Consider the following 27,057-nt stretch of genomic DNA (forward strand, 5'->3'; position numbering starts at 1 on the left):
TCTGCTCCTTTTTGCCTCTAGTGACTCTAGAATTTCCAGTGTCTCCAGTGTTCCCTGTGCCCCCAGTAGCTCTGTGATGCCTACACTCTCCTGTGACCCCAGTGTCTCCAGTGACCTCTGCTCCTTTTTGCCTCTAGTGACTCTAGAATTTTCAATGGCTTCATTGTCTCCAGTGACCCTCATGCTCTTCTGTCTTTATAGAACCCTGCGTTACTCCTCCAACTGATGCCCCTTTGTCAAACTATGGTTTGAATGGATGGTTTGAAAAAGGGGCGGTCCTTGCTGCCTCGAAACACATAACCACATGCCCCCCCACGCTCTCTACATCATCCACTGCTAGTTCTCTGCATCTCCAGTCTGCCTTCAGCCCTACTGACAGCTAACTCTACATGACCCGAGGGTGGAGCGGCTCATCCCACTTCATTCCAGTACATCCTGGCTAGACTCGTTTAGAGCCTTGGACCCTATCAGGGCCATTACCAGAATGATCTACACGCCATTCCAGGTATCCTTGATCCTTGCTCTGCCGACCCAGCCATGGCCCTGCCGAGCTCCGCAGTCTTTCATCAGATGTCTGGGTGTTTTCACATGCTTTTATCCTTTTAAAAAATATGAGTGCAATTTTTAATTTACATCTTCCTTGGTATTTAAATATACTATGCCTAGGTGGTGGCGCTTCCTGTGTTTCTTGTTTGCACAGATGAGTGCATCCAATTCTCTTCTTAGGGAGCTGCAGCCGTACCAAAGCGGACTTTTTAGGATCCATATATTGATTACTAAATAGGACTAAAAAGGACACTATGCTCAAGGACCGACCTCATCGCAGGCTCTCCCCTCTTCAGTCTATCATGAATGCTGCTGCCAGACTCATCCACCTTACTAACCGTTCTGTATCTGCCACCCTCTCTGCCAATCCCTCCACTGACCTCCACTCAGTGTCCTCCACCCCTCTCTGCCAATCCCTCCACTGCCTCCATTCAGTGTCCTCCACCCCTCTCTGCCAATCCCTCCACTGGTCCCCATTCAGTGTCCTCCACCCCTCTCTGCCAATCCCTCCACTGGTCTCCACTCAGTGTCCTCCATCCCTCTCTGCCAATCCCTCCACTGACCTACACTCAGTGCCCTCCACCCCTCTCTGCCAATCCCTCCACTGACCTCCACTCAGTGTCCTCCATCCCTCTCTGCCAATCCCTCCACTGACCTCCACTCAGTGTCCTCCATCCCTCTCTGCCAATCCCTCTACTGGCTTCCCATTGCCCAACGGATAAAATTCAAAACACTAACAATAACGTATAAAGCCATTTATAACTCCGCCCCAAATTACATCACCGATCTTGTCTCCAAATATCACCCAAACTGTACTCTCCGCCCCTCGGAAGACCTCCTACTCTCTAGTTCCCTTGTCTCCTCCTCCCATGCTCGTCTCCAGGACTTCTCCAGGGCCTCTCCCATCCTATGGAACTCTCTACGCCTACTCTGCCCACTTTTAGGTGATCTCTGAAAATTTTTTTCTTCAGGAAGCCTATCCCGCCCTCAGTTAATACTGGAATCCTCTACTCTTCCTACCAGTCCATCCCCCACAGTGACTACCTTTTGTACCACTAGCCTCTCCCTCCTAGATTGTAAGCTCCAAGGAGCAGGGCCCTCCTATGCCTCTTGTATTGAACTGTATTGTTACTGTATTGTCTCCCGCTACAATGTAAAGTGCTGAGCAAACTGTTGGATAAATCCTGTATTATAATAATAATAATAATAATAATAATAATAATAACAAGGGACTATACAACATAATACACACCCCTTATTGTCCTCTTTTATTTAATTTCATATTTTTTCCAAAAAATTTTGTCAAAAAATTAAAACTTCAAAAAACTCACCATGCCTCTTAGTAAATATCTTAGACAGTATACTTTCCAAAAATGTGTCATATGGGGGGTATTTGTACTGTCCTGACATTTTAGGGCTCAAGAAACAAGATCACCCATCAGTACATCAGGATTGATGGATTTTCAATCATGTATCCCATAGTTTGCAGACTCTACAACTTTCACACTGACTAAATAATATGCATTGATTTGAGTTAGTTTTTTTTTTTTACCAAAGAATACATTTTGGCGCAAATTTATGAAAAAGGATTATTTCTTTGCAAATCTCTATAACAAAAAAAGTTTATATTCAAAATGTTCGGAATTTTTTTGTTCATATAGTAAAAAATTAAAAAGAAAGCACTATTTGTGTGAAATAAATTATATAAAGTTCATTTGGGTACAGTGTTGCATGACCAACAATTGTCCAAGTAAAGTAGCGCAGTGCTGAACTGCCAAAAATGCTCTGTTTATGAAGGGGGTAAAACAGGGCAAGTGGTCTCTTAAGTGGTTAGAGAATGTTCCAGAAAATACAAGCAAAACAAATACACGATTCCCTTTTTGATTCTGAACATGTACAGTAGTTATTACATTTGAAAAAGTTGGGGGTGGTTGTCATAATAGTGAAAACAATGACTCCTTAGATCTTATTGTTCTCCTGCACTTCAATCGGGTGTCATAAGACAATTGCAAACAAGGATTTTAGGCTGATGAGAGTCAATATACAAAAAAAAGGAAAAAAATTGGCATATGTTGTACCGTGTTTCCCCGAAAATAAGACCAACTCTGAAAGTAAGCCTTAGGATGATATTCAGGCTACTCTGTAATATAAGCCCTACCCCAAAAATAAGCCCTAGTCAAAATCACTTGCAGCTGTGTTGCCCATCACCACGAGCAGGCTACTTGAACAAAAAATGCTCATTGAAAGTGTTACTAAACCCCCAACAGTACAATCAGTCTGTAAATGCAGGAAAGCATGCTTGTTATACTCACTGTGGAACCTAAGGGGTTAATCATCTGCATTGTGTAAAAAAACCTGTTTGATCCTGTCTTCTCTTATCTTCTTCTACTTTCAGTGTCGCCCTCTTATTTCCTGATAAGACATATCAGGCGGAGGCACTCTGCACATGCTCAGTTCGGTGTGTATTGCTAGAGAGGTATTTAGCAGTTTATATTTACTAAAATAATTGCATTTCCATGTTCTGTGTACTGTGGGAGAGAGGATATAGTGAATGCAGGGTCCGGGGAGAGCGGATATAGTGAATGCAGGGTCTGGGGAGAGCGGATATAGTGAATGCAGGGTCTGGGGAGAGCGGATATAGTGAATGCAGGGTCTGGGGAGACCAGATATAGTGAATGCAGGGTCCGGGGAGAGCGGATATAGTGAATGCGGGGTCCGGGGACAGCGGATATAGTGAATGCGGGGTCCGGGGAGAGCGGATATAGTGAATGCGGGGTCCGGGGAGAGCGGATATAGTGAATGCGGGGTCCAGGGAGAACGGATATAGTGAATGGGGGGTCCGGGGAGACCGGATATAGTGAATGCGGGGTCCGGGGAGAGCGGATATAGTGAATGCAGGGTCCGGGGAGAGCAGATATAGTGAATGTGGGGTCCGGGGAGAGCGGATATAGTGAATGCGGGGTCCAGGGAGAACGGATATAGTGAATGCGGGGTCCGGGGAGAGCGGATATAGTGAATGTGGGGTCCGGGGAGAGCGAATATAGTGAATGCAGGGTCCGGGGAGAGCGGATATAGTGAATGAAGGGTCCGGGGAGAGCGGATATAGTGAATGAAGGGTCCTGGGTTTAGTAACATTTTAATGAGATCTCCATTGCTACACATGTGAGGTTGAGGCTATTTTTTTCTACAGGAATTGGAGTCCAGAGAAATTCAGACTGGAATTCAGCATTTGAACCTGGGGAATTATGACATTATTCCAGAAGATGACATGACTGTATTTGAATAAATGTAGATTGTTGTACATGAGTAAATATAAGACACCCCCTGAAAATAAGCCCTAGCGCATCTTTCGAAGCAAAAAAAAGACCCGGTCTTATTTTTGAAGAAACGCGGGATATGTGAGTGGTGGCAAAAATACAGCCATATTGTTTTCATTTGGTATTAAAAGTTTCCCGTAGACTTGCAAGAGCCTGTTCTTCTGTGATTTCCATCCAGTCTGGTGGAGGCTTAGCTGGCTTTGCGATATGTTCTTCTGCAAATTCACTATTAAAAAGAACAAAAATGTATTTCCAGTAATCTGAGGATTCGAGGCTGAGGTCAGGTTGAATGACCCAATCTGGATAGTATTTACGATAGTCTTTGTGTGGGTGAAAATTTCCTTCTGTGTCAGAATTTTTAAATTTAGCGTTAGATACCACAACAGTGGAGCAGATATGAGTGACTAAAGTCTCATCTAAGTCTGATTTGTATCCTCCCAGTCCCAGAGGTCTATGGAGGGATGCGGTGTGCTCCTGGTGATCACCACCAGCATTCTCACAGGGGACCTTACAGAATGGACACTGCTTACCGCAACCAATCACTTTCTTCAACAATTCCTCCTGAGGCTTCAGTGTGACTCTGTAGAGAAGGAATCCAATGTCCAACAATTCTATGTCTGATAAAATTTCCTGCTTTATGGTGGGAAGATAGTGAAGAATGTCCTCAGAGAACTGGGTGACCTTTGCTGTATTTTGGAAAGTGATCATTGTCATTTCACTCTGTGAGATCACTATTTCTTTCTCTAATGACTTGCAGAAAATTTCCACAAATGTTACAATGGCTTCTGTTTTTAAACATTTATCGCTCTTCAGAACATCTTCAATTTTTTCAATAATTGAAGATATAAGTTTTTCCTCTAAGGTTTTTACAGTTGATGGATTCTGATATTTCTCAGTAATGTATTGACGGATATAGCGCTTCAAAAAAACCCTATAATTCTTAATGTACACTAAATAGTTACTAAGTTGCTTTTTATTTAGTAAGTCCTTCAGAGCAACAAACTGAAAAGTTTTTTTGCTGCTAAATACATGGCTGTCAGAACTTTGTAGAATTTCCTCAATAATTTCCTTGCCGAGATGCCGCAGAATATAATCAGTTAGAGCCGGCTTCAGGAAATTCTCACAGAATTTTTGGGCCCTATTCTGACATTCTTTCTTATGCAGTACACTTTCAAATGTGGCCAAGTATTCAGGCTTTAATTTTTCAAGGCAAATTTTGGGGTCATTTTCTTGAATGAACCTGTCATGTAACTTCTGAAATGCTCTAGATGCTTTTCCAAAGATGAAAAGCTTTGTATCTAATTCAAATTTGGACGAAAAATGAAGTTTCATTGTAGTTTTTTCTTCAAGTTCAACATTGATCATGCGTAGTAATTCCTGAAAATAAGTATCATCATAATCCCCTGTGGTGCCTGCCTTCTCTTTGATGTATGTGTCACACATATCTATCAAAGTCATTGCAAGACCTCCTATATTGTCCAAGTGTGCCATATCTCCATAGACCGGTTCGCAACTTTGGGAAAAGAATGTTGATTCAACATGGCTTTTGTCAGGAACAAATGGATTGTTCCCGTAGTTATCCAAGCTCATCACACTGGTTAGATCTTCATTAATACCGCCTCCCTTTACACCCATTTCCTTCTTAAGCTCCTGCAGAATCATTTGTCCAATGTTACGTCTTGTCAGTTCCTCTATTTGTATATCAGAGAGGGTTTTCTTCCACATCTCTTCAAATTCTTCCTTTGCTGCTATTTTAACAAGTTCGCAATGTCTTTCTCTGCAGTTTTTTAGGAGATTTATTATTTCTTCCTCAATCAGTTTCTGAGATGTCTTCTGAATATTCAGAATCTTGAATTTGCCTTTCTGGATTGAAACTGCTTCATTGAGTTTATTAAGCACATTTCTTTCCAGTTCCTTCTTTAAGAACTTCACATTTATGAAGAAGTCCTCTTTGTATCGCTCAATGAGATGAACATTGTTATATTTGTTTTCAAAATATGTTTCCAGTAGCTTCAGCATTGCATCTTCCTCTTTTAACAGTAAACTCTGAAGATCAACTTTAAACTGCATGCACATCTCAGCACTGAGACTGGCTGCGGATTGATTTCTGATGTAAGTTTCTTTGGTGATCATCCAGCTGTGGATATTTTTGGCGAAGTCCCATTCCCACAGAGAGTATTGCATAGACAGCTTTGTATAAGCTTTTGCCACCAGACTGTTTCTGAAACTGAAGATGAATTTCTCATGTTTCACTGCTCTCCACAAACTTTCTACCCATGTGATGAATTCAGGGATTTTATACTGAGTTTCATTAGATTTTTGTGATTTTAAAAGTTCCAGCAAATACTTCTTTAATTCATAAACATTTTCACTGTAGCCAAAGTTTACCGAAGCCATTGGTGGATCCCCTTGCCACAGTCCAGAAATGTACCAGTTGTGCTCCTCAGGATCATAATCCATCACATCACTGAAACAGGTAATTCCACATTTCTTCTCCATATTTGCAGCTACTCTTGTCATTTCATCTAGCTGTTCCATAAATTTCTTCCTGTCTCTCATGTTCTTTTCATGAGCAGATACATCACTCACATTCTGATGTACAAACTGACAGCTGGGTTTCTTACCAATTTCTTTCATCCGAAGAAAAGCATGGACCACAATCTGTAAAATATCCTTCATTTCTGATGTGTTCTCCATGGCCATGTTGATGATGGTGATATCACTTAGCCCCACCACCAGTGTGGCCAGCTCATTGTCATGTTCATAACTGTCCTCCAAAGAGGCCAACTCTGGAGCTTTCAGCCCCTCAGTGTCAATCACCAAGATGAAGTGACAGCCCAGCTCAAATCGGAAGTTCTCTTTTACTTTCAGCAGAGTCATGAAGGCTCCTCGTGTACATCTTCCACTGGCCACCGGGAACTGCAGACCAAACATGGTGTTCAGAAGGGTGGACTTCCCTGTACTCTGCACTCCCAGCACTGTGATTACTCTCATTTTGCATTGTCCTCCTGTCTTATTGTCTAGCTCAATCAGAACATCAGTTATCCACTGTAAAGGAATATTAGAGGCGTCACCATCAATCAATTCTAAGGGGAACCCATCTAGTAGGAGATCAGCAGCAATTCCTGGAAGCTTGGTGAATTGTCTTGTGGCTTCATTATCCTTTTTCTTATTAACCGTAGAATACTCAGCCTCATAAAACTGTCCCAGCTCACGTACAAAATGTTCTATTCCTAAAGAACTGTCTGAGATCTTCTGATCCAGCTGTTTAAGTTCTGACGTATCTGATTTATTGTTACATTTTTTCTTGTATTCCGCCTGCAACGATGAAGTGTTATTTCTTGCAACTGAATCCAGTTGAAATTTCATCCATTTCAAGAAATAATGTTTTTCAGCCTTGGAGAGGTCAGTAATTGCTGCAGTAAAATCTGATATGCCTACAGGAATTGCATGCTGGTATTGTTTTTCATGGAGTGAATTGCGCTTTTGCTTAAGCATAGATTGATATTCTTGTGCATCTTTCCCCACTTGTTTCATCATTCTGCAAAGTTCTTTTTCTACTTTTGACAGTTCCTTCCACAGATCTCCCTGTAATTTTAGTGTTTCTTTTTTATACCCTTCCACATCTTTTATTACAGAAGTAATCTGGCTTGCTTTCTTTTTTGCTTTCTGACATTCAACTGAATTCTCATCAACAGAGATACAAAGTCCTTCAATTTTATTTTTAGTACTACACAGGTTTTGCCTTTCTTCCTGACAGGTTTTTAGATAATTGACAATGCAATTTTTAATTTTTTTCACCAGTGCTGCATCATTTTCTTTGCTGGTTTTTATAATAATATTTGTTGCACTAATCTTTAGAGTTTCCTTTAACTTGTTTATGTGATTTGAGGTCTCTGTGTTTATTATTTTGTCCTTTTCTGGAGTAAAAATAAGATAAAACTGGGTGTCAGTGTTACTGAAGGATGATAACAGTCTGAACTGTATCTCAGAAATACTTTCAATGAATATAAATACAGCTGAGACTCGAGTAAGAAATGTGAATTGGTCCCAGTTGGTCTCCAGGTTTCCACGTAGGTTGGTTACTGCAATGGGTTCTGAGAAAACATCAGACTTACCACAGGGAAAATACCAGGACATTTCCACAAGTCCATCAGATATTTTCCTCTCAATATTTCCTTCATCCATCTCATCGTGTATGAAGATGTTTTGGTGCCCTTGGGCTGGATCAAGAACGCGATTCAGGATTTTAGATTTGGATAGCTTGGTGTTACCCAATCTAGTGAAGGAGAAAATTGGCATGGAAATATTCACCACATTTTCCTCTTTGAACCCTTTCCTATCAGTCAGAGGTCTCCACTTCTTCATAATATCCCTCATTGCCCAAAGCATGAGAGTGCACTGTAACCCGTCAGCAGAAGGAAGCAACAGAGGGATGGAAAATTGACACATGGACAATTTGGATACAATCTCTTGCTGTAGGAAACTGTCTGAACAATGGAGGAGAGCACACAAGACATCCAGGGGGTGAATAGATTCCACTGAACTTTTTTCCTCTTGGACTATTGTTGAGTCCACCACTTGTTCATACTGAGTATTAAGTGCAGTTCTGTTCAAGGCCATCAGCTTTCTCAAAAAATGCCACGGAACATCTTGAATGGTCTGGGGATGGACATCACTCAGGGTTTCTGCTCCAATTTCTAGGATGTGACTCAGTGTCAGTTTTGAATCAGTTAAATGTTCCATGTTTAGGCCAACAAGAAGTTTATGGAAAATCTTCAATTTATCTGTAAAAGGAACATAATAATGTTAACAAATAATTTAACACTAAGCATTACTATTGAAAACGATTTAAAATAATATATGTGCTTGAATGGGTTTCTACCTTGGAATGTCAATCATCTGTTTCACTAGAGAAATGGGATCAAACGCATTGTAAGAGCAATGTTACTGCTATGAACTGCACACTCTGTCGACCATGAGTATATCAGAGTTTACAACACCACCAATCTATTGCTCCATGCACTCCATGAAGTTTATTGCATAGTTTATTTGTATGTTTGGCCAGCTGCTAAATATATATCATATATGAATGGATCCATAATGATGTATAGATATTGTTATAAAATGCTGTATAAGGAGCTGCTGGCTATATAGTACATGGAGCTTTATAGGCCATGTTTGCACCATTATGAAGTGGACCAGTACTACCACCATTCGCTTTAACTATTAGGGTTGAAGAAATTTACCATACTGGTGGAAGCACTCCAGCTGAACTGAAGTCCCTAGCTGGGTGATGTAGAACACTATATTTTGTACTTTAATGCTGAGTCATCTTGATCACTGGATGTTTTATACATAGTTCATATCGACTTTTTACAAGTACTTAACCCAAAGAGGGGACCTTCCCAGCCAGGGAACCCAGTGTACTTTAGCAAAAGGAGAGCACAAAGTGGACCGCAGGAGTAAACAAGAGAGCATGCAAATTGCTGCAAGCAATATATTGTATTTAAGGAATACCCAGTAAACCAGTAAATGTTTTCCAGCAGGTTCAATAAACACAAGATGTTACTTACTAAAAATGATAATAAAAAGGGTGAAGGTCCTGGGGTCTCTGGAGGTACTCGTGGAGACAGGTGGAGCGGGTAGGTGCTTTCTCCAACCACAACATACAAATACCGGTGATAATATGGATTAAGTGTGAGTAATGTTTAGATTGGAAACAAAATATTTTGTTCCTTTTTGTACAGTAATTTATTTCAAGTTGTTGATGAAACACAATGCAAACATGTTGGAACCATGAATGACGAGTATCTTTGTATATCTACCCACTGCAACAAGTGGAGTTCTGTAAATCAGTTTTGTAAGAAATTTATATAAGCACTGTTTATTTGTGTAATTTTGCACCTAAAAGGTCCCACAAAATATAGTTGAGTTGTTGCTCTATGCTGATTATAATCCCTCGGCATGGAGAGAACCTTCCACACCGGACATTCACCAATGGTACCCAAATGTCCCATGTGTGCCCACAGTACCCGTACCCCCCCAATGGGAAGCCAACCCACCCCCTCCCCCACACCACCCCCAGGAACCCAAATCACCCCTAAACAATCCCACCCAACCGCCCAAAACAAAACAAAAAACCCAGAGAAAACCTCCTAAGGTACCCCAATGCTCCTGAGTGATCCTCCCAAACCCACCCAACCAGCCACCCCCCTCCCCCTCAGGAAGGGAAGAAGGGAGCTGAGGTAAGCCACCTGCCCACTATCGCCCCCCTACCCCCCAGACCCCGCTAGATCGAGAGTCCTGTCCCCAATACACCTATAACAGGCCAATATGATATTCCTATGGCTATAATGACCTGCAATACCGGTACCTCAATGCATGAGCAAGAAAATACACCAGTAAGAAACCTAAAAGAAATCATAGAGTACAAAGGACTATAGCCTCTGGAGTCCAATTAGACAATCAGGTAACTAGTGCACTAGAAATAAATGTGGTATGGTTTGGTCAATCCAAAAGGAAATAGGAAAAATATATGTCTGTAATATCCAAAAGGGTATGTCCACTTGAAAACAATGAGTAGGCACTAAATCAAATGTAGTAGAGAATAAAGAACAAAGTGCACCAACCTTGCGCAATATCTCAGTAGGCAATAAGTAAATTTATTGATAAATTATACTCACAAGAGTAGCAGTAAAAAAAAGCATAAAACATCCAAAACCAAAACCCTGGGTTAGGAGAAAAGTGCAAATTCCATCCAGAAGGGAGGTAATCTCTTGGTCAAGCTGACACATTTTGAAGGGGGGTCCCTTCTTCCTCAGAGCTGATCAGACAGAGATAAACCACCCCTAAATATAGTGCAGCTCAATCAGTGGGCCTACCCCTATGGGCGGGATGGCTTTATTATGGGGGGTGGTCCATTTATGCCTGGCCATCAGCCTGTTTTCATTGTCTCAGGCTGTCTGTGGAACATTTGATTTAGTGCCTACTCATGGTTTACAAGTGGACATACCCTGTTGGATATTACAGACGTATATGTTTTCTTTTTCCTTTTGGATTGGCCAAACCATACCACATTTCTTTCTAGTGCACTGGTTACCTAATTGCCTAATTGGACTCCAGAGGCTATAGTCCTTTGTACTCTATGATTTCTTTTAGATTTCTTACTGGTGTATTATTTTGCTCATGTATTGAGGTACCGGTATTGTAGGTCATTATATCCATAGGAATATCATATTGTCCTGTTATACAGTTGGGTCCATAAATATTGGGACATCGACACAATTCTAACATTTTTGGCTCTATACACCACCACAATGGTTTTGAAATTAAACGAACAAGATGTGCTTTAACTGCAGACTGTCAGCTTTAATTTGAGGGTATTTACATCCAAATCAGGTGAACGGTGTAGGAATTACAACAGTTTGCATATGTGCCTCCCACTTGTTAAGGGACCAAAAGTAATGGGACAGAATAATAATCATAAATCAAACTTTTACTTTTTAATACTTGGTTGCAAATCCTTTGCAGTCAATTACAGCCTGAAGTCTGGAACGCATAGACATCACAAGATGCTGGGTTTCATCCCTGGTGATGCTCTGCCAGGCCTCTACTGCAACTGTCTTCAGTTCCTGCTTGTTCTTGGGACATTTTCCCTTCAGTTTTGTCTTCAGCAAGTGAAATGCTCAATCGGATTCAGGTCAGGTGATTGACTTGACCATTGCATAACATTCCACTTCTTTCCCTTAAAAAAACTCTTTGGTTGCTTTTGCAGTATGCTTTGGGTCATTGTCCATCTGCACTGTGAAGCGTCCAATGAGTTGTGAAGCATTTGGCTGAATATGAGCAGATAATATTCCCGAAACACTTCACAATTCATCCGGCTGCTTTTGTCAGCAGTCACATCATCAATAAATACAAGAGAAACAGTTCCATTGGCAGCCATACATGCCCACGCCATGACACTACCACCACCATGCTTCACTGATGAGGTGGTATGCTTAGGATCATGAGCAGTTCCTTTCCTTCTCCATACTCTTCTCTTCCCATCACTCTGGTACAAGTTGATGTTGGTCTCATCTGTCCATAGGATGTTGTTCCAGAACTGTGAAGGCTTTTTTACATGTCGTTTGGCAAACTCTAATCTGGCCTTCCTGTTTTTGAGGCTCACCAATGGTTTCCATCTTGTGGTGAACCCTCTGTATTCACTCTGGTGAAGTCTTCTCTTGATTGGTGACTTTGACACACATACACCTACCTCCCGGAGAGTGTTCTTGATCTGGCCAACTGTTGTGAAGGGTGTTTTCTTCACCAGGGAAAGAATTCTTCGGTCATCCACCACAGTCGTTTTCCGTGGTCTTCCGGGTCTTTTGGTGTTCCTGAGCTCACCGGTGCGTTCCTTCTTTTTAAGAATGTTCCAAACAGTTGTTTTGGCCATGCCTAATGTTTTTGCTATCTCTCTGATGGGTTTGTTTTGTTTTTTAGCCTAATGATGGCTTGCTTCACTGATAGTGACAGCTCTTTGGATCTCATCTTGAGAGTTGACAGCAACAGATTCCAAATGCAAATAGCACACTTGAAATGAACTCTGCACCTTTTATCTGCTCATTGTAATTGGGATATAGAGGGAATAACACACACCTGGCCATGGAACAGCTGAGAAGCCAATTGTCCCATTACTTTTGGTCCCTTAACAAGTGGGAAGCACATATGCAAACTGTTGTAATTCCTACTCCGTTCACCTGATTTGAATGTAAATACCCTCAAATTAAAGCGGACAGTCTGCAGTTAAAGCACATCTTGTTTGTTTCATTTCAAATCCATTGTGGTGGTGTATAGAGCCAAAAATGTTAGAATTGTGTCGATGTCCCAATATTTATGGACCTGACTGTAGGTGTGTTGGGGGACAGGGCTCTCGATCTAGCTGGATCTGGGGGGTAGGGGGGGTGATAGTGGACAGGTGGCTTACCTAAGCTCTCTTCTTTCCTACCTGAGGGGGAGGGGGGTGGCTGGTTGGGTGAGTTTGGATCACTGTGGGAGGAGCACTGGGGTACTTTGAAAGGTTTTTCTCTGTATTTTTTTAGTTTTGGGGGGTTGGGGGGGATTGTTGAGGGGTGGTTGGGGTTCTTGGGGGTGATGTGGGGGAGTACGTTGGGTTCTCATTGGGGGGGGTGAGGGTACTGTGGGCACACACGGGACATTTGGGTACCATTGGTGAATGTCCGGTGTTGGAGGTTCCCTCCATGCCGGAGATGGGGGACTTTCACGACTGGGAGTGATCACCAGAACCCCGATGCAATGTGTCTTTACCTTATATCGTTTTTTATGAATAAATATGTTTTTGAGGTTAGCCTTCTAGGTGTGTAGGCTATTTTCTTTGGTTTTTGTATCATATGCTTTAGGTAGCATCCTTTCAGATTGTTCTGGAGGCACCTCATATTTTTTCTGAACTCTAGTGGATTCCCCAGCTTTTCCCTGTTTTTCCCCCCTTTTTCCCCCCTTTTTTTACATGTTGCACTAGATGGGCAACAATGAGATGACCCCCAACCAGGAATGGTTTTACAGGTGGAGGCCACTGATATTTTTTTTTCCCTGCTCATCTTTTCTGACTGTGTTTTAGTAGTTTTGCAAAGGAAGTCCAACTCCTCCAGGATTGCACATCAATACGTGTCATTGCCAGAAGGTTTGCTGTGTCTCCCAGCACAGTTTCAAGAACATGGAGGAGATTCCAGGAGACAGGCAGTTCCTCTAGGAGAGCTGGAAGGGCCGTTGAAGGTCCTTAACCCATCAGCAGGACCGGTATCAGCTCCATTGTACAAGGAGGAACAGGATGAGCACTGCCAGCCCTACAAAATGACCTCCAGCAGGCCACTGGTGTGAATGTCTCTGACCAAACAATCAGAAACAGACTTCATGAGGGTAGCCTGAAGGCCCGACGTCCTCTAGTGGGCCCTGTGCTCACTGTCTGGCATTGGCAAAGAAAAGAACACATAATTATTTGTGGAGTCATTGAGAGACAGCAGATACTAAAGCTGGCCATATGCTAACAGAATTTAGTTTGAATTTTTTTGTTTTAAGAATGATTTTTCAAATTTCTAAATGATAGTGGAGTCAAATCGAATTTTTACCAGTTTGATAAGAAATTTGAAAGAGCAGGATGGAATTTTTTTCTCAAACTAATGAACAGATATACTAGAGAGAGTCTACTGCGAATGTTGGGACCACAGAAGCCTGAGTCATAAAAATCTTAAGGCAGACAGGGTTGCTGGGAGCAATGGAACTCAGGGGACACTCAGGAGCACTGGATGCCAACTGGAGTGCATAGAGTCACTCTGGAACACAGGATACTGATGGGAATACACAAGGTCACTGGGGTACCTGATGGAGACTGGAGTGCACAGTGCCACACAGAAACACAGGATGCTAGACAGGTAACAACACGGACATTTTCTGGAAGCAGAAGATGCTAAGGATTACTGGGGATACACTGGAGTAGGGCACTGGGGAGTAAAGGATCTCTAGGAAACACACTGGAATTGCACAGTGATGGAGGCACGGGGGTGCACCTGCTAGCATAAGGACACAATGCTCAAAATCCGAGCAACATGCCTAAGAGTACATTAGGACAGCACCTCCTCTGTGACTGGATGAGGCCCAAGTGGAACACAGAAGCCAGCAAACACAGACAGAGTGGAAGACCTAGCACTGGATCTTGGAGCAAGTGAATGTGATATTACTCCCACTTTTATGGGGCTTTTGCACTGTTTGAGGTTAAGGTTTCAACAGGAACTGAAGATGGAATTTTTCTCATTAGGAGGGAAGCTTGAACATCTGAAGAAGGAGCTTAGGACTTTTCTTCAGGGCTAAAACCCTTCTAATCAATCAGGCAATGAAGCTTCCTGCAGCAGACTCCAGGGTCTAATGGACCTAGTATTCCCGGGATGGGTTGTCAAAGGGAGTAGCCAAGGATGAAGAATGAGACAATTTGTTTAGGACAAGCAGCTTGATAGTAAAACATGGAAGGATTTAGTTATTTTTAGGTGTATTGGCAACAGTGTTTGTAATATACTGAGTTAATTCTTGTGTGACGATTGCGCGTCAGACCCCTGCCCTTCTCACCAAACTCGTTGCCAAATGACTAGCCAATCTAAAACTGCGATGTCACATGCGTAACAATGCCACGCCCAGCTGCACCCTGCACAATGATTTTCCAGCGAATGGACCACAAAACGATGTACCGGCAGCCTGAATGCGATTGTTACTGGGTCAGGTTAATTACGCAATTAACCCTTCACACTGCCACCACCTCCTTTTTGTACAGAGAAAGAGGAAACTCGGCAATATCTGCAATAACACTATGATGGTTGAAATAATCGTCTGTATAGCACTGTCACCGCAGACAGATTATACAGAGGGTTAAACACACACAGTAGCGCTCTTTTAGAGGCAGGAATTCGTAAGTTGCAATAAAGAGCTGTAGAAACAGTTCAACACTTTCAGAAAGTAAGATTTATTACTAAAAGGTCAGAAGGTTGCAATAAAAAAATATTTACAGAAAAAAGATGTAACCTATATATATATATATAAATACAGAGAGCAATAACACAGCAAAAGGTAACAGAAAGAAGTTTAGAGAGGTAGAGTACTTGCCAAAAGTCCTGGGTTAAGCAGATCAAGTTTCAGAGCAAAAGGGCACAATCTACCAAGTTGGTTCTGATGTTAAAAGGGAGAATTCTTCAACTTCCACTCTTAGGCCTGACAGCCTATTGTAATTTTCTGCTTTCCTATATATTCCAGCCAAGGAGAGTGACATATCAAACTGTTTGTCTTCTCGTGGCCAGTCTGAAGATATGCCTGGTTTTTATGTAAGTCTCTCATATTCCAATATATAAGACATAGGGGAAAAATGGATTTTAAAAGTGTTACCTAGTTTCTTACTCCTCTGGAATGTCTTTGAACTCAGGGGAAGGCTTGGGTTATCCTTTTACGAGGTGCCAGATTGCACAGGTTCTTAGACAGCACGGCCCCAGCTCCCTTGGGGTTTTTATAGCTTGGAGCTCCCTGCTGTGTTCTGGCCTCCTGTGACACTTCTCATCACTCAGGCCACATGTCACTGTAAATGAACAGAGAGGGAGGGGGGATGATGGAACAACATGGAGAATGCTTAACAAAATGGAGGGTTGGAGCAAAATGGTTGAACTGCGTCCATCTCTGTGTGTACGCTTGCTACATCTTGCAGTGATGATAAATGGCCCAATATTATAGCAGGACAAATTTCATAGAAGGGACCTGCAGATGGATATTCTTATTGAAAAGCCAAGCTGAAAAATTGATGCCACTTCACTGGTCAGCACATCTCTTGTAGACTGTGATGAATTGTTGAAGTGGTCTCTGGACCTGGCACAGAGTCCAGTTCATTTTCTAGGAAACTGGCAAGGGAATGCATGGGCGTTTGTCATAAACAATGAAAAACAGGGTCTCCTGGGTTATGTGCAAATTCTGTGTAGCCTCGGAAGGGAACTTGTAGCAGCTCAAAAAGGCCAAAGTCACAACTTATTCATAATGGCTGTCACTGATATTAAATTCTGTTTTCCATTCATAACTTCCTTTCTAAGAATAAATCAGGGCCAATCAAATTATATAATGAAGGAAAGTGGGTAGCAGTTGTTAATTGTAATTGCATTGAGGACACAAAAACATCTTTTTACTCAACAAAGAAAAATCTGCTATGAATAATTCCCTTTTTAAGGTTTTCTGCCATGTACTTAAACCCCTCCTTAGTTTCTGGGAATCTGGGGTGATATACCTAGGATTCTCCAGAGATGCTGGCACATGATATCAAGTTAATGGTGCAGTCATAAGACCTAGGTGGTGGACACTGATCTGCATTTTGTTTGGAAAAAAACACATCCAAGAGACCCACAATGGGCTGTTGTGAGACTGAAGGCCTTAGGGGATGCCAAATGAAGTGGTTTAAATTGAATTACTTTGGCATGACATCTGGTTTGGCAGAGCAGGTTCTATGCCAGCTGGTGAGAGGTGAGCTAACTGAACACAGGTGAATGCTGTTGAAACCATGAGATACCCAGTAGAAGCCTAGAGGGGGCTTGAAGTAACACAAGAGAGTAAATTGTGTTATAGTGTACTACTCCCGCAAACATTCTAACAGGAGTAATATGGGAAAGAATAGCTCAGGAAGCAAGAATGGTTCTGAAAGCCGCAGGATTTGAGGTAGAAGTTTAAGTGTTCAGGCTAGTTTCTCTACAACGGAGGCTGAGACAAAGTTACCTTCTGCACCGTAGTCATTGAATTCTTACACTGTAGCACTGTGGCTAGAGAGGTGAGGAAGTGCATCTGGCATGGCTAGAAGGCCATTGGAAAGAGGGATGAGAATAGTGGACTAATGTGCCCTGCCTCAAGACATACTAGATGTGAGAGATGTTGAGTTATTGTCTATATTCCCATCGCACACGTTCCTGGAAACAGGGCTCATCAGTAGTGAGTCCTGCAGGGACTACCAACTGGGTAGTAGAAACATCACAGATCAATGCACATATTCACCAGCACACCAAGGATCTTCAAATGGTGTCCCAAACCTTTATTGCAGAAATATTATATAACAAAATTGCAAAGTTTCATTGCCAGGCAGGACCCCTTCATCAGGCATGTGATCCTCATCACATTCATGGCTCTGAAACATTGCACTTTTGTAATGTGATCTTTTTGCAATAAAAGGTGTTGTGCTCTCTCTTCAGAGGGAATACTTGAGCACCTGAGTTGCATAGACTTCCTATTGGGTGATAAAGCAGAGACCCTGTGTGTTTCAAGAGGATGCAGGAAGGTAATCAGGGTGGAAGTCAAAACCTTGTGTTGGCATGCTCTTTCCTGGGTTTGCTTTTGGAAGCAAACTTCAGTCTGGATGGTCAGTGTGTGAGATGGGGTAACAGCTCTCATTGTTTGAACACTGCTTGTGTGGAGTAAATTAAACGTTTTGACTGACATTCTGCAGTTTAGCCACAAGATGTCACTGTTTTTCTAACACAGCCTCAGACTGCATAGATATTTGTATATTCATGAAGAGGTGGAGTTTAGTGAACAGGAAGAGGAGACTGCAGCCATGTTTTGGACGATGCTGAATGAAGGGGCTGTGTGAGCTAAGAATCCGATGATATCCAGGTGTGCATGCATCCCTCAGTAACCACAGCTGCAGCTGAGTGAAGCTGATCGTGTCCAAGACCCTGATCCTGTTCAGAGAAAGGAAGATTGCTGCCAGGAATGCTGATGAGAGCAGAAGAACAAGGCAAGAGACATTTGTTCTGTTTAGAGTCACCAGCGAATACAAAGCAGACCCAGGTCGGTAAGATCATTCATGCACCTCATTTCAGTGTTGGCGCCTATAGACTGAGTCCAGGCCTATAGTTAGTTAGTTAGGGTCTCTGTTTGTGTCAGGCCAGAAGTGTTGTTACTGATCATTGAAGGACTCCACAACTTAAAGTGACATTTCACATTGGAGAGCTGATAAAATCCTATAAACTCAAGTCAGACTGGTGTTTTGCTCAGAAGGAATACTCAGGCACGTGCTACAGGACCAGTTATGGGAGGGGGAATACTGTAGATTTGTGTAAGATTGTAAGCTGTTGTGCTGCACTGCAGGCTAGCCCATACCATACACCCATACACTGATTCCTGCTCTGTAGGGTAATAACAGGTAAGGTGTGGCAGGTTAGTTGTGCCCCCCAGTAGGTAAATTACTTCACTTTCTACCTTCATCCATCAGGAGGCGCCGTGCTGTGCAGCACAAGGGTCTCAGCCTTTGGGCTGGGTGTATGTAAATATATTGTATATTTCCAGCATTTGTGGTTTTGTTTATTTGCCACCTGTAAGTAAAATTCTGTTGTGACAAAAGCTGGTGTTGGGGTTGCTTTCCTCGTTCGTGACTTCACTGTATCCTGGGGAGCCCACCCCGCTACACGGCTTACAACTGAGACAAGATCATCCAGATAAAAAGGAATTTCATGACCTGCCAATTAATCTTTGACACAGTCCACCAAAGCTTTCCAAAAGCTATCCATGGCTGCTTTGTTGTTCCAGTACAATTCTGCTGCAAGTGTGCAAAATGTGTGAGCGACATAACAGAGTCAAAGAAGAGCACTTGCTGTGGAGGAAGCTTGTGCAAGACTTTTCTTGGGAAATGCAGCTGTAATGATTGTGCGCAATAGGGACATGGAAGCTGCAGGTGACAGCCATCTTGTCAAGGTCTCAACCATTTTGTTTTCATGAGCAGTGATCTTACTCTCTCCCTCCTGCAAAAAATGGAATTTGTAGCCATAACTTTTAATAAACCTCAAAAGAGCCTCTTATTTCAATCAGAGACAACAGAACACTGCAAACAGACCTGGCCAGAGCTGTAAAACATTAATTGGAGGTCTGCATGATGTCTGTTTCCAGGAACCATGAAAAAATCTTCCCTCTGACCTATCGTAAAACAATAATAGCTCAGTGAAGCCTGTCACACATGACCTGTAAGGCTGTTAAAGCTCTAGGAATGCAGAGAGTGCCATAAACAATCTATTCCACAACTTATCAATTCCACATACAATTCATAGAATTCAACAGGAACAGGACACATTAATATTCAATATATACTTGAGTGGGGAATATCATACAGAACAAATCAAGGTCATACATGAATATGTTAGCGCATAAGAAAGGGCAGAAAGCAGTTTCTTCCTTCCTGGGTGACAAGGTACGCTGAGTTTGGTATCCTTGGATACAAAATATAATTCTGAATATTAATATGACAGTTTCTAGAATACAACCTGCTTGTATTGGAAGTTATTAATATAAAACTGTATTTTGGACTTGGTCATAAACGTGGTGACCTTCCTGCACCCATCCCCAAAACCGGATGATTAGTCAGAGGGTCACACGTGCACGCCCTGACCTGGTGATTTCCGAGGCACATCCATCCAAAGCAGTGTTCTTACAGTGAAGCACACTGACACCACCCCCTAGTAATACACTCTCAGCGCACAGTTAACCCTTTGATCACCCCTGATTTATTTATTTATTCATGTCAGCCCCTTCCTGCCCAGTGCCATTAGTACAGGGTCAGCACTTTTTTTTTAGCACTGATCACTGTATTGATATCGCTGTGGATGTCAGTGACACCAAGTCAGTTTCCCCCCCAGTGTCAGAATGTCCGCCGCAGTCCTGCTATAAGTCACTGATCTCCACCATTACTAGAATAAATAAAAAAATCCCAGTATATATACTGCCATTTGTAGACGCTATAACTTTCAGCAAACCAATTAATTTACACGTATTGGGATTTTTTTTAGCAAAGACACGGAGCAGAATACATTTTGATGACATTTGATTTTTTAAATTTTTTTTACTGGACGTGTTCAATAGCAAAAAGTCCAAACTATTGTTTTTTTCTCAAAATTGTCGGTCTTTTTTTTAATAGTGAAAAAAATTAAAAACACACAGGTGATCAAATACCACCGAAAGAAAGCTCTATTTGTGGGGAAAAGGACGTAAATTTAATTTGGGTGCAGCATTGCATGGCCGCGCAATTGTCGGTTAAAGTAACGTAGTGCCGTATCGCAAAAAATGGCCTGGTCAGGAAGGGGGGCAAATCCTCTGGAGGGCAAAGGGGTTAATAAGCCGTATTTTGGAAAGTGTTAAAACTATCTCTAAGGGCTCATGTACATTGCGGCTGATAAATTCACGCATAGGAGCTGTTGAGCATTTTTTTCAGCAGCCCCTGACCTCAGCCCAATGTTTTCCTATGTGTCCGTGTACACATCGTCATTTACAGGCATTTGAGTTTACAGTCATTTTTTTGAACGCACCAAACTTGCGTTCAGCAGTCGATTTTATCAGCATTTTAAACGCAAAATGCGGCAAATAAGCGTTTATAAGCATTTGACTTTTTTTTAACTCTTTCAGTTCCCGATGCTGTCCAGAGCCTTTTTTCATCATGAACTCAAGGTACTCAGATAACACTGAACACAGGATGTTCCTACCAAGCTCGTCACACATTGTAATAACCAATTCACACCTCAGACCTCTCCCACCCTTGGAAACAAAATATATGTTAATGACTATTCACACCTCAAATTCCTCATGAAGACCCCCTTCCATGTGACCTTAATGACTCCCTCCACCAGACACCTTTCCCACCCTTGGAAACAAAAGAAATGTTAATAAGCAACTCACACCTAGCTAATGTCAATACATACTGCTGTCTCTGCTACTACTCTCTATATTTCTCTGAAACAGTCTGAAATAGTTAACAATTTACCACTTTTCAGTGCATTCTGGGCATTTGGTAGGTTCTCCTGTGCTTATCGTTAAAAAAAGCTTCTAAACGCAAATGCACATAAACGCATTATGGAAACACAGCTAAACAAATGTTTTTTAACCTACATTTTCCAGCAGTTAGTTTCCATCATTCAGAAGTGTCCTGTGTACATGGGGCCTAATGGTTTTAATGCACACTAAAGAATCCCTGTCTCTTGAAGAGTGCTACTGATAATAAACCTCTGAATATAACTGTCTGTGGTAACAGTGTGTGTTGCAGATGCCTCAAATCTAAAATCATAGTGTTATTGCAAAGATTTTGAGTTTCCTTCTTCTTGGTAAAAATGTGGTGGTAGCAGTTTAAAGAGTTAATTGCTTAATTAATTAATCCAGTGATAATCGCTCTCAGGCTGCTGGCACCTAGATTGTGGTCACGCGAGCTGGAAAATCTTTGTGCCAAGTGCAGCTGAGAGTAGCATTGTTACGCAAGTGACCATATATTAAAATATATGTATATCTTCTCAATGGTCTCTCAATTTATGTCATAGCCAAGGTCAGCAAGAATCAGAAGGAGAAATCTCATAGTATAGTGGGTTTATTAAAAAAAATAATAAAAGCAACCAAATATGCACTCACATTAGTTGGTGCCCAATCCTCGGCACTAATACACTCAGCACAAGATACTAGCACTGATCAACAGGGAAGTCGACATGCGTTCCATGTACCGGAAGCAGGGGCAGACTGAAAACTCATGGGGCCTCTGGGCAAAAAGAGATAATGGGGCCCCCTGTGTTTCTGCCTGCACTCAAGCCAAAGCCACACCGACACTTACACAATACCCCACCTACATCTTGAAGCTCAGCTGCATAGAAAGGGCATTCAAAATTATTTAAAAAATAATAAGAAACAACATGGGGTCTCCCCTCCATCCATACCAAGCCCTGGTTCTGGTATGGGTTTTGAACCCCCACACCAAAATAAAAAAAATGGCATGGGGTCCCCCCCAAGATACATACCAGACTCTTATCCAAGCATTCAGCCTGGAGGTCAGGAAAGGGGGGGACAAGTGCCCCCTCCCCCTCCAGAACCATACCAGGCCACATGCCCTCAACCAGGTTCCCCCCCAAAACACCTTGTCCCCATGTTGATGGGGAAAAGGGCCTCTTCCCCGCAACTCTGGCCTGTGGTTGTGGGGGTCTGCGGGTGGGGGCTTACTGGAATCTGGAGACCCCCTTTTGCAAGGGGGCCCCCAGATCCCGCCCCCCCATGTGAATGAGTATGGGATACATGGTACCTCTACTCATTCACAAAAAAAGTGTAGTTTGAAAAAAGACAGGAGACAGTCTTTGACAAGTCCTTTATTAAAAGGAAGAAAAATAAAAGAAAGTCTCGCCAAGTAGATCTAACATTAATCATGATGCCTGCCGCCGCTACCCGAAAAAAGGAAAAAAATCAAAAACAAAAAAAAGCTCTGGTCCCAACACTTTCTCCTGGCCGTCTGACTGCTCCGCTGGCTTGACAGTTCTTAAATATGTAAGGGGCCACCCAGTGACATCACGTGTGTGGCCCCACCTCCTTGTGACATCAATGACCCAGCATGCCCTGGTTGATGATGCCCCAAGGGGCAAGTCACAAACGTGATGTCCTCAGGTGGCCCCTCCCCTTACATATCGAAGAACTGTCAAGTCAGCGGAGCAGTCAGATGGCCAGGAGCCAAAGTCGGGTGCGAAGCTGTTTTTTTCCTTTCTTTTTTTTGGGTAGCGGCAGTGTGCATCGTGATTGATGTTGGATCTACTGCGAGGGGCATTCTTTTACTTTTATTCTTTTTAATAAAAGACTGTCTCCTATCTTTTTTCACGCTACCCTTTTTTTTTGTGAATGGGTAGTGGTACCATGTACCCCCCCCCATATTGAGGGCATGTGGCCTAGTATGGTGCAGGAGGGAGAGGGGGTGCCTGCACATCCCCCCCCTTTCCTGACCTGACGGGCTGCATGCTCGCATAAGAGTCTAGGATTTTGGGGGGACCTCGCATCATATTTTTTTTTTAATTTTGGCATGGGGGTTCCCCTCAAAATCCATACCAGACCTGAAGGGCTTGATATGGATGGAGGGGGGACCACATGCCATTTTTTTAATTATTTTTTTAATTGCCAGCAATTCTTTCTTTTCCATTCAGCTGTCAGTGGGGAACTCCGCTCACAGCTGAAACATGAATGCATGGTTTTCACTACTAACAAATCACATGACTTGATAAAAATAGCTCATGAGGTATTTTAGTAGCATTTTTTGGTGAATGCAAGCGTTTTTAAAAAAAATATGTGGTATCCTATGCACACTTGGATGCGGTAAGATACCGCTTAGTGAATTGTGCCCAGTGAGCCTCTCACCGGGACCCCAATGCCCGAATGGTCCACACCTGACCAGAAGCGGATATGATGTCACCGGATCCGGATGTGGCTAGACGCGATTGTGCTGTCACTACTTTGCCAACTCTCCCTCACTCTCACCATTCTGCCAAATTCCCCCCACTCTCACCACTCTGCCAAATGCCCTCCAGGTCTCACTGCTTTGTCAAACACCGCCCTTGCTCTCTACTCTACCAAATTCTCCTTTTGCTCCCACCACTCAGCCAAATGCTCCCTCTTTATTAAAGTACATTCTGTCAATGCCCCTTTCTCTCACCACTTTGTCAAATGCCCTCCCCACCCACTAAACACCTCCTCTCTTACTCACACCATTCTGTCAAACTACACCCCCTCTTTCAACACTCTGTCACACAGCCCCACTCTCGTCACTCTGCCAAATGCATCCCCCCACACTCACCCCACTACTGTAATTCTGATTTCTCACCACCATGCTTTTACCACCACACCTGCACATGAACCTCCCCTCTCCCCATTGTCGCCACCATGCCTGCCACCTCCCATTCTCTCCTCATTATCACTGTCTTATCTGCCACCACTCCAACCCAACTTTGTGCATCTTTGTCCATTGTAGAATAGCCACACTTTTGCCAAAACATGGAAAAAGGATTTGTCTAAAGTGCACTTTAACTTGTTCATGTAGTATCTCTAAGGCTAGCTGTGTATGCTGTTATCCACTTCTGTTCTTTCCTTATCACAGTAGTCATGTCAGCCAGTGTCAAGGTCCCATGGAGGCTGACCTGACTTCTGCCTGATAACAAAACTCTGTCCAGACTGCTGGAGAAGGGAAAAACTGTCAAATAACAAAGCCTTTAGTTTTATTTTATGAAAATCTGGTTGCATGTTTTCTATCTGAGTTTCTATGTGTCCGTTATTAGCACTAAACTTAAGTAGGTTATAAGACAGCATCTATGGCGGTTCTGCAGTTGACACTCAGGTTGATACCTCTGCTCTGACAGGGAGAAAATACAATTGTAACGCCTTCTAGGTTTAGCTAGGTAGACTTTGATGTATTTCTTTTAGATAGAGGCTGGGTAGCAGCCTGGGATGAGTCAGACTGGGAGTGAGGTAGTGAAGTCACCTCAGGACAGACTGGCAGGTTCTACAGGTCGGGCTTCTGGAGCCCTCCCACCTGTCCAGAAACTAAGAGAACTTTCTGGAACAGGGGTAGAGGAGGGGAGGAGTCCCAGATCTGCAGGTTTGAGCAACCTTGGCCAATCCCCTGGAAGGAGGCTGGATAACCCTTAAATATCAGAGAGCCTAGGGAGCACTGTGCAGTGTTGGGTAGAAGATGGACTGAGAGGAGGTGTGGAGCCTGGGAGGGGAGCTTACCTACAGGGTGGTTGCTGGAAGGGAGGATCTCCTCTGTCCCACTCTCTTATTAGGAGGACAACATGTCACACAGGAAATAGTCAGCCCAGCATAAGGTCTGAAGGCAGCCACCAACCCACCAAGCTGACAGGACAGTACAACGTGAGTACTTCTACATCCCCTGGGCCAGATAAAGGGAGAGGGCAGTCAGGTGTAATACCCAACTAGTTCTCATTAGGGACTGCTTGTTTGACAGCTCTTGGGACCCCTTGCCCAGGGATACCTTCAGTGCAGCTCGGTGAAGAGGGGGAATCATCCGGGGTCTGAGGAGGTACACCAAGGGTATTTCAGTTCTGCTTAACCACTTCCCGACCGGCCGTTGTATATAAACGGCCGGACGGTGGCACTGCAGGGTCAGGTGGCCGTCTATAAACGGCCTCCCCGCACCCTGCTTGTGCGCGCTCCCTGGGAGCGCGCAGCACCGCGATCCAGTGCCCGCTGTGTCCTCCGGACACAGTGAAACACCGATCGTCGGACGGTGCCTCTGTACGAGGTCCCGATCATGTGATCACTGATTGGCCAATCAGTGATCACATGCAAAGTAGTAAGCAAGATGTCACTTCTGACATCATTGCTTACTATGTGTGAAATCTATGAATGATCACAGAGGTCACATGGTATAAGGCTATTCACAAAAGCCTTGTACCATGTGACAAGCTGTGACCAATCACAGCTCACTAAGTTCTTCTCAATGAGTGCAAGAATGCACACAGAGAGAAAGAGAAATGATTGCTTTTACATCCTATATGGGTGTAAAAGCAATCAGTGTAAAAAAAAAAAAAAAAAAATCTTCATCACCCCTCACAAGTAGTACAGTGTCACCATGGTGACACTGTACTGCTAGGGTGACAGTATGTAAAAAAAAAAATAAAAAAAAAAAATAATAATATAAAAAAATAAAATAAAAATGTAAAAAAAAATGTTTAACAATTATAATTTTTGCTTATAAACTAATTTGGATTTTTTTTTTTTACTAAAAAGATAACGGAATAAATTTTGGCTAAGATTTATGATGAAATATTATTTATTTGCAAAATTTTATAAAAAAAACACTTTTTTTCAAAATTTTTGGGCATTTCATTTACATAGCAAAAAAAATACAAATCCCAGTGGTGAATAAATACCACCAAAATAAAGCTTTATCTATCTCAAAAAAATGGTTAAAAATTCATTTGGGTACAGTGTTGCATGACCGCGCAATTGTCATTCAAAGTGTGATAGCGCTAAAAGCTGAAAACTGCCCTGGTCAGGAAGGGGGTAAAAGTTTCCGGTCTGGAAGTGGTTAAAAGAGACTGTTACTATTTTTTTGTACATACTGTAATTTGTTGCTAAGAAGTTTGTCCTCAAGTTTACAGTTCCTTGGGCATCCCATATATCTCTAGACCCTATCTAAGTTGTTAACCCCTTAATAAAAACAACAAAAAACCAGCAAGGACTGTTTTCTGATTTCAAGTGTGCAAAGTGTGGAAAATGTACGTTGCCTGGCCGTGCAGAGCATGGGGGGGACCAAAACAAATCCTGTGGCCCCTGAGGAGGTAGTGTTCCACAGATAAAGATCAAACATCAAGAGAGGTAAAGTTTCACTATAATAAATTAAAGAGCTGAGTTTCAAAGTACTACAGATGCCCCTTGGGCCTCTCATTAAAGAAAAAGGGACTATTGGGTGGAGTCGCAAGACTCTCTACAGATCAAGTAACATTCAATCACCTCCACCTGCTCTATTAGCTATAGAATGGTAGATATTGAAATCTTAGTAGACAAACAACATTCAGCCTCAATATTCCTATAGCTGAAATGACTCACTTTCTGCAAAGTGCTGGGACAGATCACTCAGTGCTGGAAATCTGAGGATCAGGTTCTCAAGATGATACAGGAACGTCTGACAATGTTCTTCTTTCTTAAGTATAATGTTCATCATTTTTTCAGCTCTCTGTCTTGGATCTTCATCTTTCAGGAGAAGAATCATCTCATCCAGGGTTATGAGGCCTTGAGATCCCAGTTCATCACAAAAACCCTCTGCATCCTTCTCAAAAACGTCTATTAATTTCCATCTTTTTATCATCTCTGTGACTTCTCCGACAGAAGCCAT

At 42.6% G+C, this 27,057-nt stretch overlaps 1 protein-coding gene across 1 annotated transcript; it reads right to left on the bottom strand.

Moving 5' to 3' along the window:
- Positions 1-3,977: 3,977 nt before the first annotated feature.
- On the bottom strand, positions 3,978-27,057 carry LOC149434695 (interferon-induced very large GTPase 1-like). Its single transcript, XM_089663509.1, has 2 exons — positions 26,772-27,057; positions 3,978-8,650 (listed from the first exon to the last, which is right to left on the bottom strand). Exons 1-2 carry the CDS (start codon positions 27,055-27,057, stop codon positions 3,978-3,980), a joined length of 4,959 nt encoding a protein of 1,652 aa, XP_089519635.1.

Source organism: Staurois parvus, unplaced genomic scaffold, assembly GCF_062004578.1.
Source record: "Staurois parvus isolate SC_StPar_1 unplaced genomic scaffold, SC_StPar_1.0 ptg001703l, whole genome shotgun sequence".
In the NCBI taxonomy this organism is placed as follows: domain Eukaryota; kingdom Metazoa; phylum Chordata; class Amphibia; order Anura; family Ranidae; genus Staurois; species Staurois parvus.